Source organism: Peromyscus maniculatus, chromosome 6 (genome assembly GCF_049852395.1).
Source record: "Peromyscus maniculatus bairdii isolate BWxNUB_F1_BW_parent chromosome 6, HU_Pman_BW_mat_3.1, whole genome shotgun sequence".
Taxonomy (NCBI): Eukaryota; Metazoa; Chordata; class Mammalia; order Rodentia; family Cricetidae; genus Peromyscus; species Peromyscus maniculatus.
This window is the reverse complement of record NC_134857.1, coordinates 60,262,026-60,282,388: the sequence shown is the minus strand read 5'-3', so window position 1 is coordinate 60,282,388 and position 20,363 is coordinate 60,262,026. Positions and strand designations below refer to the sequence as shown.

The window sequence follows — 20,363 nt, the reverse complement described above, 5'->3', positions numbered from 1 at the left end:
GACACCATCAAAATCTCTTAAATGATAGAAAATTTATACACTAAAACCACTGGTCTTCTTATATGCCAATGACAAACATTGAAAAAGAAATCAGGGGGGAAATTCTATTCACAGCAACTATAAAAACAGAATTAAAATACCAAGGAATAAACCTAAACAAAGAAATGAAAGACCTAGACAATGGAAACTTCAAACCATTGAAGGATTGAGGAGGATGCTAGATGATAGACTTCCCACACGACCACAAGTTTCTACCACCTTCTAACAGTCCTGTGGGCTAAGGACCAAGATGTTACTAATAACACATGAACCTTTGAAGGATATCCCACATCCATACTACAGCAATAAGGTATGGCCCTCACACATACCAAATATTTTCAACACTTTATAATTGAAGGTTCTATGGGACAGACATGGCCTAGACAACATAAAAATTAATTACAGTCCTGCTCATGAAGAAAATGACAAGGAAACTTGGAGAAAAAGTTGATTTTAAACACATCAGCTCATCAAGGCATCACAATTTGTGGTAGTTTAAGTTCTGGATGATTTTGTCTTCCTAGTATACTCACCAGCAATGCTGAAATAATTTGGCCTCCACAGCTGAGTGACTGGTATCTTTATATCCTAAGATGACACCACAGCCACTTTGTAGTCGGCACAGTCCTACATTTCCAATTAACTATGACTCAGACATGACTGTTAACACTTTTTAAAACCTGGGTATCAAGCTTGGTTCAGGGCTCCTTTCCACCTCAGTTTCTTCTGTCACCCCAAACAGCCATAGTGTCTAAAGTACAGGCATGGATGTAGTTTATCTCTGACAACCTTCATTTCTCCCTTACCACAGATATTTGCCACTCTGGATTCAGAGAAGACTGGAACTGGAGCTAGGCAATGAAACTCTCCCTATGTGGTTGTGTCTGAAATGTTGGTTGGGAAGGGTCCTTCCCATAATGAGGCAGCATCTACATCAGTGGTGTGCATGTGAAGCTTCAGGCTGGGCCTCTGTGTGTCTGAAACCTCCATCTCCAAGAGCCCCTCCACAGAACAACTTAGGTCCGACCTCACCACAAGTATGTGTCAAAATATCCAGAAGCCACTCTCTCCCTTCTCGTCCCCAAGTGAAGGAGAAAAGCTGAGAAGTACATCGTATATCCAGCAACAGAACAAGTGTCAAGATTCTGCACCTAAGTAAATATTTGGAGGGAGAGGTTGACAGTCTGCGCTTTCCCAAGATGCCCCAAGTCTGCATGAGGATGTTATGGAGAATGAGTCACTTGGCTCTTTAGACAGAAAAAGCCGTACTGCCTCCTCCACGGACAGGGAAGGGAAAGCATCAGCCATAAATTTTGAATGTTTACCCTCCCTCAAATTCTGGGAAAGCACGAAGAAATGGGATGGTGAGGGTGACTAGTGATAAGTAATGGTGACAACTGTCATGTAGGAAGCCCTGATGGCTATTAGTGGCTCAGAGAATCTCAGTGCCATGTGTTCTCAGCTTGGGTTTTAGACATAATTCTGAGACAAGAAAAAAAAATCAAACTCCAGATTCTCTTACACACAGGTGGGTATTAAAACCATTCTTAACTGTATGTCTTAAAGTTTCTATCTTCTCACACTAAAAAAGATTTTAGTTGTTTAAAGGTATGTTCCAGAAGAGTCTCCAAGTCAGAGTAAATGAAACCATCTGCTTTTTAATACTTCACATTTTATGGCTTCAAATGTGCTGTGTACAGCCAACCCCAGAGGAGGACAACACTAACTCACATGGACAGAGATAGAGCAGGAGCCAGGGCTTCCCACATATGGGCTGCCTGAGGCAGCCAGAGGCTACAAATGAGCATGGCAAGTCACAGGAGAGGAGGGCCCAGTGCAGGTGACTTCTACCTGAGAACCCGAGGATTTCTCACGAGCAGTGGGCATGAGAATCCGATGGAATCAACTCTAACAGAGCCCCTAACAAGCATGGGCCTCACAGTGAAAGCCCTGAGCTGATAGTCTCAACTCTACATCTACTCTGTGGATTTCAGCAAGAAACAAAACTTTCTGTATCCCTTTGTAAACACATGTAAAGTGCCCCATAGGTAGCCTTAAAGGTATTGCAAGATCACGAACACATACACACACACACACACACACACACACACACACACACACACACAGAGCTTATGTAACACAGCTGTCCTTACTGATTTTTTTATTATTATTGAAAGGTCTTGGGACTAACATTCAAGGGAGACACTGAGAATGATTTCCTTTGGAGGTAGAAAGTTATTAGAAGAGTTAGCACCATGGTCACATATACAGAAAGACAGACAACAGTGTGGTGGGAGCCCCAGTGAGAATTCAGGCCCCAGAACCATAGGAAGGCAGACACACAGTGGGACTGTTCAGCTCCACAAGGCAGGTTAAGGGTCTCTTCTTACAGGTCTCAAATAAACGGAAGGGTTCCATAGCAGGAGCTTGGAGCCCGGCAGGGAGAAGGAAGGGAATCTAGGGAAAGATTATATGTATCCAAGGACATGCAAAATCAAGGGGAGGAAAACAGATAGTTGAGGTGTACACGTTAAGTGTGGGGGTGAGGAGTGTTGACACTCTGAGGTCTATAGACTGCCTTGATTTGAAAATGGACTAGCCATTCTCCTGGAAGCTGAGCACCTAGTAATCTATTTAGAGGGGTTAGAGCTTCACAGATAGACTCTTAGGGGGTTGGCCATCTTCTCACATCCACAGTACCTATAAAAAAGCAACTTCTGCAGGCAGGCATGGCCAAGGAGTAATCTGTACTGGACACTAATAATTATGTTCTCCTAGAATTAATCTATGAATTTTTTGAAGGCTTTAGAAGTGTGGGGGCTGGCAGGGGGAGAATGTGTTAGTTCATTTTCTGTTACTATAATAAAATGTCCAAGTGTGTAGTTTGAGTGAGGAATGACCCCCTCATTCAGGTATTCGAACACTTGGTCCCCAGTTGGTGGCACTGTTTGGGGAGCCTATGGAACTTCTGGGAGGTATAGCCTTGTGGAAGAAATTCATCACTGGGAGCAGGCTTTAAAGGTTTATAGCCTCACTCTAGTTGACGTTCTGTGTCCTGTCTTGATCTCTCTGCTTCCTGCTGCTGCCAGTACACCAGTCCTTCCCTGCCCTTATGTATTAGTGGGAGTATTAAGGCAACTCCACGTAGTTAAAAGGGAGGTTTATTTTGTGGGGTAACTTACAAGTAATGGGATAGGTTACAGGGTCCGGGAAAGGTGTATTGCTGTCGAGCGGTGTTCTCTGGAGAACTCTGCTTGGTCTACCTCCAGCGTCCAGGATCCAGGAAGCAAGAGAGCTGGCACATCCCGATCTCGGGTCTTAAGGGCTCCCTCTTGCCCTTGCCTCATAGGCGTGACAGTTACTGGAAGCCTCAATGGGGGTGGTACTTCCAGGTCAAAGCTGGAGCAGCTATCCACTACACTTATGCACTCTATCCCTCTGGAACCAAAAACTAAAACCCTTAAGTGGCTTTTGTCAGAATGCTTTATCACAGCAATAAATAAATAAATAAATAAATAAATAAATAAATAAATAAATAAATAAATAAATAAATAAATAAACAAACAAAAATGTTGTGGTTTAAATGAGAATGGCAGCCATAGACTCATATGTATAAATGTTTAGTCACCAGGGAGTGGCACTATTTGAAAGGATTAGGAGGTGCGGCCTTGTTGGAGGAAGTGTGTCACTGAGCGTGAGCTTTGAGGTTTCAAGAGCCTAATCCAGGTCCAGTGGTTCTCTCTTCCTGCTGCCTTTGGATCCAGTTAATCCCTGCTATGAGGATAATGGACTAAACCTTTGAAACTGTAAGCAAGCCCCAATTAAATGCTTTCTTTTATAAGAGTTGTCAGGGTCATTGTGTCTCTTTGCAACAAAGGAATACTAAGACAGAAATTGGTATCAGGGAGTGGGATGTTGCCGTGACAGGCCTGACCATGCTGCTTGTTGGTGGAATGTGGACTTTGGGACTTTGGATTAGGAAAGCAGTTGAAGATTTTAAGTGGAGCATATGGGCCAAACTAGAATAAGCAGGGAAGATTGATGCTGAGAGCAGTGTAGATCATGAGGGCCCAGCTCAAGAGGTTTCAGAGGAGAAGAGTATGGGTAAGTGTCCTAGAGGCCATTCTTGTGATATTTTGGAAAAGAATATGACTGCTTTTTTGCCTCTGTTCAAAATATCTCCCTGAGCTTAGTTGAAGAGTTTCAGATTAATGGCACTGGCAGAGGAGATTTCAAGACAGCCTAGTATTAACTTTGTCACACGGTTATTATCTGTGTCTAACAGTATCATAGTACCTGCCACATGGTCACTCTTAGGCAGGTCTATAATGAAAAGGAGCAAGGTACGTAAGGAAAAATAATGAATGAACAGGTTTGAGGAGAAAAGGGGCACCAGGAAGCATAATGGAGCTAAGGTCTGTGCTCAAGGAGATAAAAAGATGCTAAATAGAATAAAGGGAGTAGTGACCTCCCAGCAGGACCCCACCCAAATAAGCTTCCAACTTGTGGAAAGGAATTAAAGAAAAGCTTAAACAGTAAAAAGAAACCATCGGAAACAGAAAGCAGATGTAATTGAATAAGGGGACCATGTTCCAGCCTCAGCAAGCAGCAGAACTTGGCAGCTTTAGCTAAGTGATTCTGTCTTCTGAGCCAGGGATACAAGAAAGGGGTTGTGGGATCTGCCTCTGTGACTAAAGAAAGCCACGGTAGCCAGGCATGTGTCAGGGGTGTCCCTGCACAGAGGTCCAGAGAGGCCATTGTGTGAAGAAGTGAAAATAAATCCTGAGTTTTGTTAGGGATCCCAAGATGTTGGAGATGCCAGAGTCATGGGATACCCGCCAAGAAGAACTGCCAACAGGGTGTGGAACAAGCCTAAGAGAAAGAAGTGTGTTGCAATCAAGAAGGCTAAAAGAAGTTAGAGATCTAAAGAGCGCTTTGACATCAGAAGTGTAGATGCAGAGTTTGGAGTTTGCCCAGCTGGCATTTGGTCTTGCTTTTGGTCAATATTTCCTCACTATGCTCCTTTCCCTCTCTTTTGGAAAGTCAATGTATATTCTGCACCATTGTATGTTGGAAGTATGTGATCTGCTTTTTTATTTTGAATTTGCAGGGGGTTATAATTAAGAGGTTGCCAAGTGTCTCAGAAGAGACTTTGAACTTTGAAACAGTGTTGAGACTGTGATAGACTATGGGGACTTTTGAAGTTGGACTAAATGCGTTTTTCATTTTTATTTGTCGACAAGCCTGTGGGGGCCAGGAATTGGAAGATGGTGATCAGAATAAGAATGGGCCCCACAGGCTCATAGATTTGAATGCTTATTCTAGGGTGTGGCACTATTTGGAAGGATTGGAAGGTATGGCCTTGTTATAAGTAGGTGTGGCTTTGGTGGAGGAAGCGTATCACTGAGGGTGGGCTTTGAGGTTTCAAAAGCCAAGCTAGACCCAGTGGCTCTCTCTTCCTACTGCCTTCAGATCTGGATTTAGAACTCTCAGCTACCATGTTTGCCTACGTGTAGTCATGCTCGCTGCTATGAGGATAATCAAGTAAACCTTTAAAACTGTTAGCAAGCCCCAACTAAGTGCTTTATTTTATAAGAGTTGTTAGGGTGTCTCTTCACAGCAATAGAACAGTGACCAAGGCAGTAACTAACACAGAAATTGATTGGTACCAGGAAAGTGGGGTTGTAGCTGTGCAGAAATTAATCACGTTTTGGAGAAGTACTTTTTAGACTAGAAAAACAACTTAATATTGTATTCAGAATTTAACAAACCATTGTGGCAGAAGCCTGGGGAAAGTAGTGCTGAGAATAATGTGAACAATGAAAGCATGTTCACGGGGTTTCAGATGGGGCAAGGCTCTACCAGCACCCATTCATGTGATGCTTTGCCAAAGATTCTGGCTATACAATGTCCATGTCTGGACATTTTACCTCAGGCTAAACTAAAATATAGTGGATTATTTTATCTGATGAACAAAATTTCAAGACAACAGAATGTTGAGTCTGTGGTGGGGTTATTGCTGATCATTCTTACGCAGGTCAGCAATGAAAAAGAGCTACACATGACAGAGAAAAAAATTTTTAATTTACAGTTTGTGAAGAGAGCACTAGGAAACTTAACGTTACAGTAAAACCATGTTCTGAAAAAGAGGCAGGAATTACTGGATAGAATAGCACCATTAAAAAGAAGATTTAAAAAAAAAAAGAAGAAGAAGAAGAAGAAGAAGAAGAAGAAGAAGAAGAAGAAGAAGAAGAAGAAGAAGAAGAAGAAGATTCCTGCTCTGCAGTGAAACAGTAGGAAGAGTCCCCTGAATGTAAGCCCCATCCAGCTAAGAACCAAAAAGTGTTTCTTACCCCAAGAAAGCAATTGATCTCATGTATAGAGACTGCTCTGTGATTCATGATCTCTAACATATATCCTGTGCCACTGTATGTTGGAAGTATAGAATTTGCTTTTATATTTTATAGAGGATAACAGTAAAGAGATTACCTTGAACCTCAAAAGAGACTTTGGACTTTTGAACATGGTTGAGACTGTTAAAGACTATGAGGACTTTTGAAGTTGTAATAAATGCACTTTGCAATATGAGATGGCCATGAGCCTAGGGGAGACAGGGGCAAAGTGTGATGGTGTGAATTAGAGATTTCCTCCATAACCTCATGTATTTGAACATTTAGTTCCCGGTTGGTGGCTCTCTTTTGGAAGGTTCTGGAACCTTTAGAGGGACAACCTCTATCTGTGTATATAGTTTCTGTCTGTGTCTCTGGTTCCTATCTGTCTCTAATGTTCCTATCTAGGTCAATGGTTCCAATCTGTCTATGATCCTGTATGTATCTATTGTTCCTATCTGCCTCTACTGTTCCTATTGCTGTCTATCTTTGTATCTGTAACTATCGGTTCTGTCTGTGTCTTTGGTTCTTATCTGTGCTTATGGTCCTCTCTGTGTCTATGTTCTTATCCATGTCTGTAGTTCCTATCTCTGTCTATGATCCTGCATGTATCTATTGTTCCTATCTTTGTCTATGTTTGTGTTTGTGACTATAGGTTCTGTCTGTGTCTATGTTCCTATTGTTGCCTATGTTTCCATTGGTGTCTATGTGCCCATCTCTCTGTATATGTTCCTATCCGTGTCTCTGCTCAGTCTGTAACTATGCTCCTATCTGTGTCTATCTTCCTACCTGTATCTATGCTCCTATCTGTGTCTGTGGTTTCTGTCTGTGTCTATGGTTCCTATCTGTGTCTGTGTTTCTATTCACATCTATGTTCCTATCCATGCAGATAGGAATATAGACACAAACAGGATGAATAGACACGGTTAGGACCAACTGACATGGATAGAAACATAAGCACAGACAGGAACAACAGACATAGATAAGAACAGAGACACAGATAGGAACAGTAGACACAGGAACATAGATGCAAAGAGGAACACATGGATAGGAACATAGATGCAGAAATGGACCATCCACACAGATAGGAAACAGGCACAGATAAAAACAAAGACACAGACTGGAACAATAAACATATATAGGATCACAGATACAGATAAGAACATAGACACAGAAAGGAACAATAAACAAAGATAGGAACATCAAATCCTGCCTATGATGAGATGTTAACATCTTGAATTTTGACATTAGAATACAAACAATAAAAAATACAATGACTTTATTCATAATCTACTCTTAGATTAAGACCTGTCACTTTGAGACATGTCCATTTCAAAAGAGCAGGTGTGGCATTCTGGGAGAAATCTAGCCACATCCACCCACGGATAAACTCTATGTCTTTTTGCAGGTCCACCAGCAAATGCTAACAAGAGTCCAACTAAATGCAACCATCCCCCCACTGTTTAGCCCAAGAAGGCCTTTTATTATAGCCTTACCTCTCATCTAATGCCTCCAAAAGGTAGTGTCTCCAAGTAACATAGTCCTTCTAATTAAAGCTGTATCTCACCTTACAGCATCCTTCCCTCCAGAAACCTATAAAACATAAGATATTCCCTTGTTTCTCTGGAACTGAAGTATCATCCTCTCCCTTCAAGAACCCCATCATACTATCTGTAAGGGCTATCTCTGTTAATGAAGCTCTTCTTTCTGCCCAAAAGCTCATTCTAATCCTTCAGGGTCCCATCATCACTACCCACAGTAAAGATGCTCTAGCTCTCCCAGTAAAGCTCTTTTAAAGGGTAATTCATGCCAGTACCTTTCTACAGGCCATTAAACATCTTGTATTATTTAGATAACATCAGTGATGACGATTTATGTTTCATTGTCAAATCTTTCCTGAAACTGTAGGCTTAAAAAAAAATCTTGTGTTGAACACAAACTAGAAACACTGTGGAAGCTGAGAGTCAGACCTAAACGTCATTCCTTGTTGGGGGAAAATTAGAGAAAGCTCATCATTGTACAAATAACAATCAAGACCATGAAGAAAAATGCTGAAAGTGGTGTCTCTGCAGCAGATTCCTCCACTGACTAACCCTCTCTAATTAAGACTTTCTCAAAGCCCTCAAAATCTCTGATCTGCATCTAGTCAGAACTCAATTGACAGTTCATGATCAACCTTACACTTTCCACCATTCTCAATGCCACGCATACTGATTCTCTAAGCTTAATGTCTGTGATACATTGTTTTTACACTCTATAACATGGCCTGAAATTTCTTTGCCTAATTGTGTTCTATATAAACCTAAACCCCTAATTTCTTTCTATCAGGAGAGCTCCCAAAAAGAACATTTAATTGATGAATTGATAAAATTACCAGGATTCAACATCCAGTTTGAAATTAGACATTAAAATGTATGAGGAAAATATTGAAAAGATGCAAAAAGATAGTCATACATATGCAAATATATGAAAATTAAAGAAACCGAATCAATTTCACTGGTCAATGAGAAGGCAATGAGAAATTTAATAACTGGCTTCAGGTTAGGAGGGGAAAAATACTACAATAGAATACTATTTTAACCCTTGCTATTTCATGAGAGGTTCTGGGGAGAGAAATAAAACATTTCCTTATACCGAGAACTGACTGAACCTCAGTACTCACTGGAAATCCCAAATCAGCAAACGGACTTGTTTTTCAGAACAGTTTTTCCAAACACTGACACCTATTTCAGGACCGCTATCCTACTCTTTCTGAAGATATCCAAGAGAGAGAGCCAAATGAAAACAGTTAAGAGTGAAGCCGCAGAACAGAGGAGGCACCAGGAATGGAGGAAATGACCGTTGTGATCACTCCTGGGAATAGGGAGGATGTTTTGCCCCAAATGAACAGAGAGGGAGAGACAGACGTACCAGTGGCATTGCGTTCCATGTTTTGCAGTCCAGTGGATGCTGCTGCTACTCCCGAAGATATATTATGCAAGAAAAATCAAAGGTAGAAGAGAAGAGAAATGTAGTGGAAATGGAGGTAGCATGGGTTCCTCGAATACATTCTTAAGCAATGCTGTTGGGACAAGCAGTAGAAATGTCTGGCAAGCAAACAGACATAGCACTGATGCAGGGCTAAGGAAAGGGGTTTGAGTTCTTCTTGTGGCCAAAGCCAGTGGCCGGGAAAGCATGGCGGCTGCAGCAGCCCCTGGTTGTGATGGCAAGAGCGTGGGGCTCCTCTCTCACCTCCAGCCCCATCAGGAAGCAGAGAAAAGGGAATGCCAGTACTCTCTGGATCCTCAAAAAATTACCAGCGAAAAAGATTTTGAGCCAGACATTTTGATCTTGAAGTGAAGAGAGCCGGGAAATGTGCTCTGAAGATGATGAAGTCCCCGGCAGAAAAGCAAGAGACCAAAGCAGAAGTCGGGGAATTTACCGACAGGAAGGGAGGAGAAACCTTTCAAGTATGCGGAAGTCCATTTTACCAGGCAGGGTTCTGGTAAGTCGCCTCTCAGCAAGGTCCTCTCTGACCCCTCAGCTCATCCATCCATGCTCGTGTATCTCCTGCTGACACAAAACCACCTTGTGGGCAGGAACCCTGAATCCCAGTACTTGTAGCAAAAGGAACAATGAGTTGGTGTGTTAATTCAAGGATTCGTTGACTTTCATTGAAGACTTTCCAATACTTTAAAGTTTCATCTCTAAACGTTTTCGATTGAATGACTAAAGAAACAAATGAGAAAAATACTCCAGTTTATTTCCTTATATCCCAAATAATAACAGAGTCATGGAGTCGTTGTGGACTATGGGAGGGAAGAGGGAAAACAGAATTAAGCGATAAAGTCACCAAACAAATTAAGTCACCAACCTTTCTACTCAGTCTTAGATTCTGTTGCTAGCAATTATTTTTAGCAAACAGTATCTATCCTTTTACTATGTACTCTGTATAGAAAAAGATGCAAAGCTAGTAACAATTCCTAAAAACCAAAGTATACAAAGGAGCCTGGCTTCATGACAAACCAAACACTGAAAAGACACCTGAGGTGATTAATGAGACGCTGTAAGAGTCCATTAAGGAAAAGGAAATGTGTTTCACTAGCCACTGTAAGCAAAACAACAAAAGTCATTTCAACTCCTGCCTAATTAAATATCTTATTTCTTGGAGTCACAGAATAATTCATCCCTGGAAATAGGCATTTCCTTATCATTATTAAAGCCATATTTAATATTTGTCCTAAATAAATTACAAAGCTAAAAGCAATGTCATTTGGGGTCAAACATTTCACACTTCCACTTAGCAGGGCTCATAGCAACGTTTGAATTTGATTTTAAAACATTAAATTTGGACTGGAAAAGTGGCTCAATGTTGAGTGCCTGTACGAAGTCCCGTTTTCCAGTGCCCAAGTCTGAAAAAGAACACTATTAAACCCTATTTTCAGAGATGCAAATGGAAGTGGTAAATGAACCTGATGATAAGGGAGCAGATGTGGGTAATAGCAGTGCAATGCCTTTGTAACTGAATAGCTTAGAGAGTGAAGCTGTTTGCTTCTCTCTCTCTCTCTCTCTCTCTCTCTCTCTCTCTCTCTCTCTCTCTCTCTCTCTCTCTCTCTGTGTGTGTCTGTGTGTGTGTGTGTGTGTGTGTCTGTGTGTGCAGAACCCAGGTTCTTGAGCATGATAGGCACTATGCAACATCCCCCGTTCCATAGAGTCACTGTTTAAAGATTCATCTAAAATGAATACTCTCAGGAACAGTGGTCTTTCCAGAGCAGCTGTCGCAGCCTCGTTCCTATATGGACTCATAAGAGAGAAGGGAAAGCTGGCACCTGCGGGCAGTCTTGTGCCTGCACAGACACACAACCAGGGATGGATCCTGCAGACCAGGTGTGAAAGAGAGCTTGGTACTGCTTTTTCAAAAAACAGGAGGCCATTTCCATTTTTAATAATATGTTTACTATACTATAAAATAACAATATATAAAATTAATATATAGCTACTCTCTGGGTGTCTCTATTATCATACCACAATTTTCATTGTCTGTTAATGTTATCATAGGAAAGAAAAAATTAAAAATTTAAATTGTTAGCATGAATTTTGGCATTAATCTTTATATTATACAATTCCCATTTTAAATTTAAATATAAGAACATTTCATTTCTCTGCAAACATCATCAAAATCACAAATTTCCTAGTTCATGGTCACACATGAATATTTATTTTGCTCTCAGAAAAACAAAGGAAACACTGCACAAAAGGAATCCCCCGTTTTCACTTTTGCTTTCTTACTATAGCACATTCTATGGACACCCTTGACCTTTGGCTCACTGGTAAATCAGGAAAGACTTAAACAAGAAGCTACAACAAGCCCCCCCTTTTGTACATGTGTCTATTCGTGTATGTGTAATGCTTGTGTGTGCGCATACATGTGAAGGTCAAAGCTTGAGACTCATCTGTTCTTCAATCACTCATCCTCCATCTTCTTTTTCAAAATTAAAAAAAAATGTGTATGTATGAGAATTTGCCCACATGTGTGCAAGTATACCACATGTGTACCTGTTGCCAACAGAAGCAAGAAGAGGGTGTCTGATCTCCTGGAAATGGAATTATAGGCAGTTGTGAGCCACCATATGGGCACTGGGAACCAAATCTGAGTCCTCTGCAAGAACAGCCAGTGCTCTTAACTGCTGAGCCGTCTCTCCAGCCCCCACCCCACCCCCATTCTTTCTTGAGTCTCTCACTGAACTTGGAGCTTGCTGTTTTGGCTAGGCCTTCTGGCCTCCCATCTCCAGAGGTCATCTGAGCCAAACTGTGTTTCTTTCATTGGCCTTATCTGAGCCATCCTTCCCTAACTCTGGACTGTCCAGGGTCAGGGTGGGTTTCTGTAGCCAGCCCCTTTTCCCTACAATCTCCCTCTCCCAGTTCTGTGGTTTCAAGTGTGTGTCATCCTGCCCAATAGCCCCACTTTTCACTTTCTCTTGTGTCGTGATTTTCAGTGATAATTTGTAGAGAAGCAGCAAGAACAAGGGATGCGTTAGTGGCCCAGGACCACTGGCATTTCTTAGAATGCCCCTGTCCACTTTTGAAACATTTCTGATTTAAGGCAGAGCAAACCTCTCAGGGCTATCAACTCTCCACTTAATCATAAACAACACCATTTTTATGTTCCCATTGGGTTTTGATTAGTTTCCATGCATTGGCCAGTGTCTGCTGCGACTCTGTGGCCCGAGGGTTTTGCAAAGGTTATATGCAAAGGGTGTGGCAACACATGGAAGACGCACGTGTTAGTGTATCTCTTCTGCTTACGCACATGCTCCATTTCCTCACCGGATTCACAAAACCCAAAGTCAAAGCTTAAGTTATCCAATGGGTAAACAGATAAAGAAAATTTGATATATGTATATGATGGAAAGTATTCAATCTTTAAAAATCAGTGAAATTCTGCCATTTGCAACAGTGTGGATGGACTTAGAGGCTACCACACTAAGTGAAATAAGTCAAACTCAGAAAGACAAATTCTGAATGATGTCACATGTAGAGTGACATTTGTCTATATAGGCAAACTCATAGAACCAGAAAGAATGTAGTTGATAAAAGCTGGAGACAGGCAAGAGAATAGAGAGGTGGTGGTCAAAATTTCAGTTATACAAGGTAAATAAGCTTTGGAGATTGAGTATACAGTATGGTGACTATGGCCAGCCATGTTATGTTGAATATTTGAAATCACTGAAGTGGGTAGACCACAAGGGCTTATACCACAAACATTATTAGATGCGGTTCAATGTCTGCACATAAAAGAAACACAAAAGAGAAACCAAACCACTTTGATTTCTTTATATCACCTGATGCAAACTCCGTGACCACTTACAACCACTTTCAAAATATCTTTTTCTGGAAATGAGATAAACATATCCACCCTATCATCTTCTTACATCAGCATGCTTTCATCTTTGAAATGAACACTTCCAAAGCAATAAAAGGAAATCTTTCATGTTTTTCTGATAATCTGGGAGATGGACAACCTTTAGCAGGTTGACTCTGCCTGCTCCAAGAAGGAGGAGGGTCTAGGGGACAAAAACATTGTCACTGTCCTCTCACCACACAAACAACATCAGACTAAGCCAGTGGTTCTCAAGCTTCAATGAGTATGGTGAGTAACCAGGAGAGATTGCTAAGACACACCCCACCTGGCCCATCCCCAGGGTCTCTGCTTCTCTAAGAACCACTGTCCTAGCTGTCAGATAGATCCAATAAGGGAACAAACACTGTGCTTTAAGAAACAAACAAATAATTTTCTGGTTGTTGTTAAAGAGAATGAAAACATTCATACCTCTAACTCTAAAATTTGCCTTCTGACCTCAAAAGCATTCTTAAGTGAATTTTAGTGATTAATTGTAGGGTAAGTATCTATTCTTGCTGTGTTTTGTTCTTAGGATGTTACTATTTATTTTACTTATCATGGTTACAGGGAGCACCACGGTGTACGTTTGGAATTCAGCGGACAGACAGCTCAGGAACTCATTCTGTTCTGTCCTTCTACCTCGTGAGTTCTGGGGCTCAGAGTGAGGTTGTCAGGCTTGTTCAGCAAGCACTTTTACATGCTGAACCATCTCTCTGGCCCCAGCATCCATTCCTAAACATCAAACATATGCCTAGCATCAGCACACTGAATCTCTTTTTTGTCTTCCTATTTAGAAGTTTAGGCATAGCTATTTATTTTTAGCTTGGCAATTTTGGAAAGAATGTGAGTTTTTCAGTTCAATGTAACATATAATTAAAGAAATTATATTGCATTAAAAGAAAAAGTCATCTAAAATTTACTTCTACAAAGCTAGGTGTGGTGGTGTACACCTAGAATTCCTGCACTTGGAAGCTGAGACAAGAGGATCACCAGTTCAAGACCTAGTATAGACAATAAGAATCTGTGTGGTGATGTATTGTGTCCCCCAGTATTATGCACCCTAATCAAGTTTATCTGAGGACCAGAGGAAAAATCCATCTACTATATTAAACATAGAAGTCAGGCAATGGTAGCACATGCCTCTAATCCTAGCATTCAGGAGACAGAGATTCATCCAGATCTCTGTGAGTTCAAGGCCATACTGGAGAACAAAGCCAGGCATGGTGACACATGCCTTTAATCCCAGCACTAACCATAGAGGTCTGGAGGTCTCTACAGACAGACAGAAAGTGATGTAGCTGGGCAGAGAGAGGAAATGAGATGTCAAAACAGAAAGGTATATAGGCATGGGTATACAGGAAGTAGGTCTCTTTGGAGACTGAGGTGTCAGTGAGGTGAGGTTGCCTATGCCTTTTCCTATTCCTCTGATCTCTCAGGCTTTTGCCCCAATATCTGGCTCCAGGTTTTTTATTAATAAGACCATTTAGCAATTTATCCACATTTCTGTCTCAAAAGAAAATTATTTTCACACATATTTATAGATTTTCTTCAAAACTTTAAAAATAAGTAGTATATATGAAGTTAATTTTTCTAAGCACATACATAATAATGCAGCTGTGGCTTCTACCAATTATGTATAATTTTTGTTGAGCTGAAACCACATGTTAAAATGTACAATTTGAAATATCTTTTGCCATTTTCTATGGTAATAGAGTAAATAGTATCTGAACCAAAAATCAGAACACCTGAGAGTACTAAGTATTTACTATACAGAAAGTAAATGATATTATGATTGCAATAAATGTACCACATATTAGTTTCCTAAATTGTATGGTATATGTTAACATCCAAAGGAAGTATTTTCATTTAGTAGTTAAGGATTGATTTGAAACTGCAAATTGCTAAGTCTCTGTGTTTAAGTTTAGTTTTAATTGATTTCACACTTCATATATTTTTATATTTATCAAATCAGGGTTGTTGTTTTTTTAATTGACATCATATGCTTGTTTCACAGTCTACCACTATTTGACTCTCTGAAGTTGATTCCTTCAGTTGCATGGGCTAAATATCATAAAAAGATATTTTTTTGTTGTGAGATATCTTTGGATGATGTTACTTTTTAGTATTTAATGTTTCAGTTAATAACTAAGCATGGTCTTAGTAACAACCCCACCCAGAAGCTCATTTTAATGATGCTTTCTCTTCCTCTCAAAAATCTGAAAAGTACTACTATGCTGTGTGGACTTACAAGCCATTTGGCCAAAAGTAACAAAATGAATAAATGGTTGGAGCTAGTGAACAGTTTCTAGTTAACACAAAGAAAAGCAATATGTGTGTGGCTGCTGTAGATATGAAAATCAGTAGGGTTGGTCGTTGGTTGGGTGCACTGGAACGGAGCCCCTACATTCGTCATCACATACCCAACCTGTTCATCCTAGGCCTGTGATACAGCACCGTCTTCTCCAGCTCTTCTCCGGGTCCATCACAGATACTCAGTACCGGATGATGTCTGATGTAGCTCATCAGCTGGCTAAAAACAGTCTGAAATGCAAGAGGTTCAGGACACTGAATCAGCCCAGCTAGTCCTCCTTCTGGGGCCCAATTCTTCTCCCATCTTTCCTTTCCATTTGGTGACCATCAATGTTCAACACTCCTCTGAGGTTTCTTTAGGTCCCTGTTTTTCTCTTGGTGTCTCTAGTTTGGCTTGCCCTGGTATGTCACACATGGAATGTAACTACAACCACCACAATGGTTACTATGCAAATGCTAAGAAAGCATTACGTAACTACGCAATTAAGCTCATGATTTTCTACATGAAGATCCATTCTGTTGTATTTCCTCTGGGAGCTAAGACACTTCAGACTCTACTAATGAAAACAGCTTGTTGGAGTAATTCCATGTTTTGCCTGACTGTGGTAGGACTGAAGCAAGCCACTGTGCATCCAGCACCTCCTCTCCACCTTCCCTACTTCCAACACTTACATGCGTCTTGCACGTGTCTAAGAGATGCAGCAAGGGGCTGGAGAGATGGCTCAGAGGTTAACAGCACTGACTGCTCTTCCAGAGGTCCTGAGTTCAATTCCCAGCAACCACATGGTGGCTCACAACCATCTGTAATGAGATCTGGCTCCCTCTTCTGTATACATAATAAATAAATAAATCTTTAAAAAAAAAAAAAAAAAAAAAAAGAGATGCAGCAAGATATTTGATTCGCGTAAGTATATGATGTATTTACAGACAGGCAGGCTGTGGAGAAAAACCTCACTTTGTATTTTAGAAAGGGAAGAACAACCTGAGAATATGATGCAAAGCAAGTGGCCCAGAGTCTGTCTATATTAGCGTTTTCACAATCAGCTGTAGTCGTGTGCAGTGGTCTGCTAACCTCTAGAAGGCACAATAGATGAGAAATTCCTATGGCTGCTGCCTGGTACCCAAACACAAGTGATAGAAAATTATCTGGGACATAAATGAGATGTCCTAGGAGCTCCAGTTAGAATGATTCATACCAAAGGTTAAATGAGAATTAAAAAAACACGTGTTTGCCTTCACAACCATGGTTTCTTACTACAAGCTGTCTCATTAGTAGAGTATAAAGAGTCTTAACTCACAGAGGAAATGTAATATAACAGAATCGATCTGTCTTCATGTAGAAAAATCATAAGCTTATTTGCATAGCTATATAATGCTTTCTTAACATTTGCGTGGTGACCTTGGGATGATTGTAGTTACATTCCATGTGTGAGGTAAACACCAGCTCACAAAGCAGGACAGTGGTCTCACTCAACCTGCACCGATGAGCCACACACTGCTGTCTAGGTTTGCCTCTGACAATCTCCTTTCCTCAGCCTCTGCTCCGCTCCCCGGCCCCACTCTTCTCTCACCCATTTCCACTGTTACTTTGCTTTGTTCTTTTTTATTGTTGTTGTTACCCTGTTTTGTTTAGTTTTTAGTAGAGATCTTGCTATCTATCCCAGGCTGACTTGTAACTCACTATATAGTCTAGGCTAGTCTCAAAGTCAGAACCCTCCTGCCCCAACCCCAACTAGTGCTAAGTTTGTGCATGTGAGTCAGCACACCTGATCCCACTAACTCTTAAGGGCACCCAAGGCTTTTTCAGGCTTAGTATGATTTTCTTTTATACTCACTGGCCTAGGAAACTTCAGGACAGTGGATGACCTCCAAATCTTTGGCTATTTGTTAACTAATGATTGTGTCCCAAATAATCTTATAATAATCAACAACAGTTCATAATGCAGTCTCATATCAGTAAGCTCTTGAGTGGTCTTGAGACTCTAGACACAATTCTTAGTTTAGATTAAAAAGGTAACCTAGTCAGGGACTGGTGCCCCTACTTCTTGAGAGCCCCTAGAAGATGTTTCCTTGTTGTGAGGAGGATAGAGCTGAAAAGAGAAAAACCAGAACTCACCAGCAATGATTTAATAAAGCACACAGAAAGTCTTTCTAAGCTAAGAGAAACCAGGAAGTAAAGCTAATAGGGGAGAAAGGCTGGGATGAAGGATCATAAACAGAGGTGGGGCAAAAGACTTGTGTAATAAGTATTGGATCCCTGGTTATTTGGTATCCTCCGCCGAAGCAATAAGCCAATCAAGACGAATTAATAAGTCCAGGTTTAATAAACAGAATGAAGCAGCTCCTGGGTGACTCTCGGGAAGGCAGGAGGGAGAGCACATGGCAGGTCTGAGGTCTTAAATACCCTGTAGATGTGGTCCTGAGCAGCCCCGGGGAGAGGGGCTGACCCTTGGCGGCTTTCTGAGGACAGGGTCTGGAGAGGGCAGCTCCAAAGGAGATCCTCAACACTGTGGGCTTCAGCTGAATTGGTTCCTGCCACCCGCACTTCAGTGGGTCTGACTAATTCAGAATTGAGAAGCGGATGACGCTATAAAGCAGCTGGCATGTGAGCATAGCTGAGTTGAGGAGGGGGCTGTGAACTGGAGTTCCTGTAAAAGCACTTGCCACCAAGCCTGACTACATGAGTTCCATCTCCTGGACCTTCTGTAAGGTCCAAAGAAGGATCCAGCTCTCTCAAGTTGTCTTCTTACCTCCATACATGCACAGTGGTACAAACACCCCAACACTCTCCCACACACATAATACATTCGTAAATGCAATGAAGTATAATTTTTTAAAAAAATTCTTCAAGGTTGAATGATTAAGACTCTTGTTATAGAGAGTTATAATGTCATCGTTCCCAAGTCAATTTATCTTGGGTCATCTTTACCCCCCTGAATAGCCATTAATAGCTGTCCCTTTGTCTGTCTGACCTAGCATCCTTCCAACTATCAGGTGAAGCCTCTGGAATGTATTAACGGACATTTAACTTCTTCTGACACAGAACCAGGAATGTCACCCTCTAGCACCTGCCACACGGTTCTCCACACTGTGCTGTGACCTGCTTCCCTAAGGCTCCAAGGAGTGTGTTTAGAAAATATCTTAATTGCTGCCTTTCTTCTGTCACTGAGTATGGATGAACATATCCCTGCCTCCATACAGGACCACGTGACTGAGACAACCTCAGTCCACATTCCCAGGCCATTGCCATGCATATTTAGCTCAGAATAATTCCTCTCTCATTCTCTTTATAGTGAGAATTGTGTTTAACAGTAACAAATGAAAAATCATAGGATTCCTTCATCCCAGACTGGGAAGCCATTAGGTTAGTTATTCGTTTAAAAATCCCTTCATAACACTGGGCGGTGGTGGTGGTGCACACCTTTAATCCCAGTCCTCAGGAAGCAGAGCCAGGTGGATCTCTGTGAGTTCAAGGCCAGCCTGATCTACAGAGTGAGATCCAGGACAGGCACCAAAACTACATGGAGAAACCCTGTCTTGGAAAAAAAAAAATCCCTTCATATCTTGGAAGAGTTGGCAGAGAGAGATGAATATGATCAAGACATGTACGAAATTATTAAAGTACTAATGAAGTGTTTTAAAGGATATAATACAGAGGCATATTTACTATTTATAAGAACATACCATATATTAAACATATTTCAAAGTTTTGTAGAAATAGTCATTAGTTGTGATATTTTTATCATAAATCTTCCCACGTACATTGAAACTAAAGGCTACACAAGAGGCTTGAGTATTTGTGTAATCATGAGGAAAAGGAATATTTTGTAAAGATTATATCAAAGAAACTGTGAAAGATTATTTGACATTATGTTTGATGAACTTTTCAAGTAAACAGAAAAGTACCATAAACCCTATTAGAATAAAAATGAGAAACAGCCTCTCATTAAACAGCTGCCTCTGGGTTTTATGCCTCTGGTTTTATTTGTCACTTCCCACACACACACACACACAACTGTGGGACTGTACATTCAGAGGCTTATCTGCTTGAGTCTCTAGAGATCATAATGTGAGAAATAAGCTTGGAGCGGGGGCTGGTTGTCAGTGCGTCACAGCCTAGCATATGCTAACTGAGTGTGAAGTTGATAGCTAGATGTGGTGTGTTATCATTTATATGATATTGTTTATAGGGTGCATTATATAATAATCCACATAATGTATGTGTCCTGGAGGTATTAGCACCAAGGCTGGTGACAGCCAGGAAGAACACTTCTGTCATGGGTCCTGAGACCAGTGCACTTATTAAGCATGATAAGGCATCTACTGATATTGTCAGCAATGATAACTTGGCAAGCAATGTTTATTTATAATCCTAGGACTAGAGACCACACAAATTTAATGATAAATGTTAGTTTCCATGATTCACATACTTTTACAGAAAGCAAATTAGCTTATTAACAATTAGCCAACTTAATAAAAGGCTGAGGAAGGAGATGCTCGGTGGGTAAAACCACTCTCCTCAAAAGCCTGGCACCTGATTTGGATCCCTGGCACCCTAGAAAGAGAGAACAAACTGAGCAAAGCTGCCATTTGCTTCCGCATCTGCGCCAGAGCATGTGCTTGCCCATCCACACACAGACAGCAATAACAAATAAATATTTTTAAGAATAGGAATCTTGACAGAAGAAATAACAGAGTCCAGAAACTCAGAACTCGGTGACTGAAAACAGCCATTTCTACAGCTC

General features: G+C 41.0%; 1 protein-coding gene across 1 annotated transcript in view; it reads left to right on the top strand.

Moving 5' to 3' along the window:
- The first annotated feature begins 3,976 nt into the window (after nucleotides 1–3,976).
- Rxfp1 (relaxin family peptide receptor 1) overlaps nucleotides 3,977–20,363 on the top strand; it is a 150,885-nt gene continuing 134,498 nt past the window's right edge. The window contains exon 1 of the mRNA XM_076574281.1: nucleotides 3,977–4,143. Within this exon, the coding sequence (XP_076430396.1) occupies nucleotides 4,140–4,143 (4 nt within the window). The 5' untranslated portion in view covers nucleotides 3,977–4,139. The remainder of the gene's footprint in view (nucleotides 4,144–20,363) is intronic.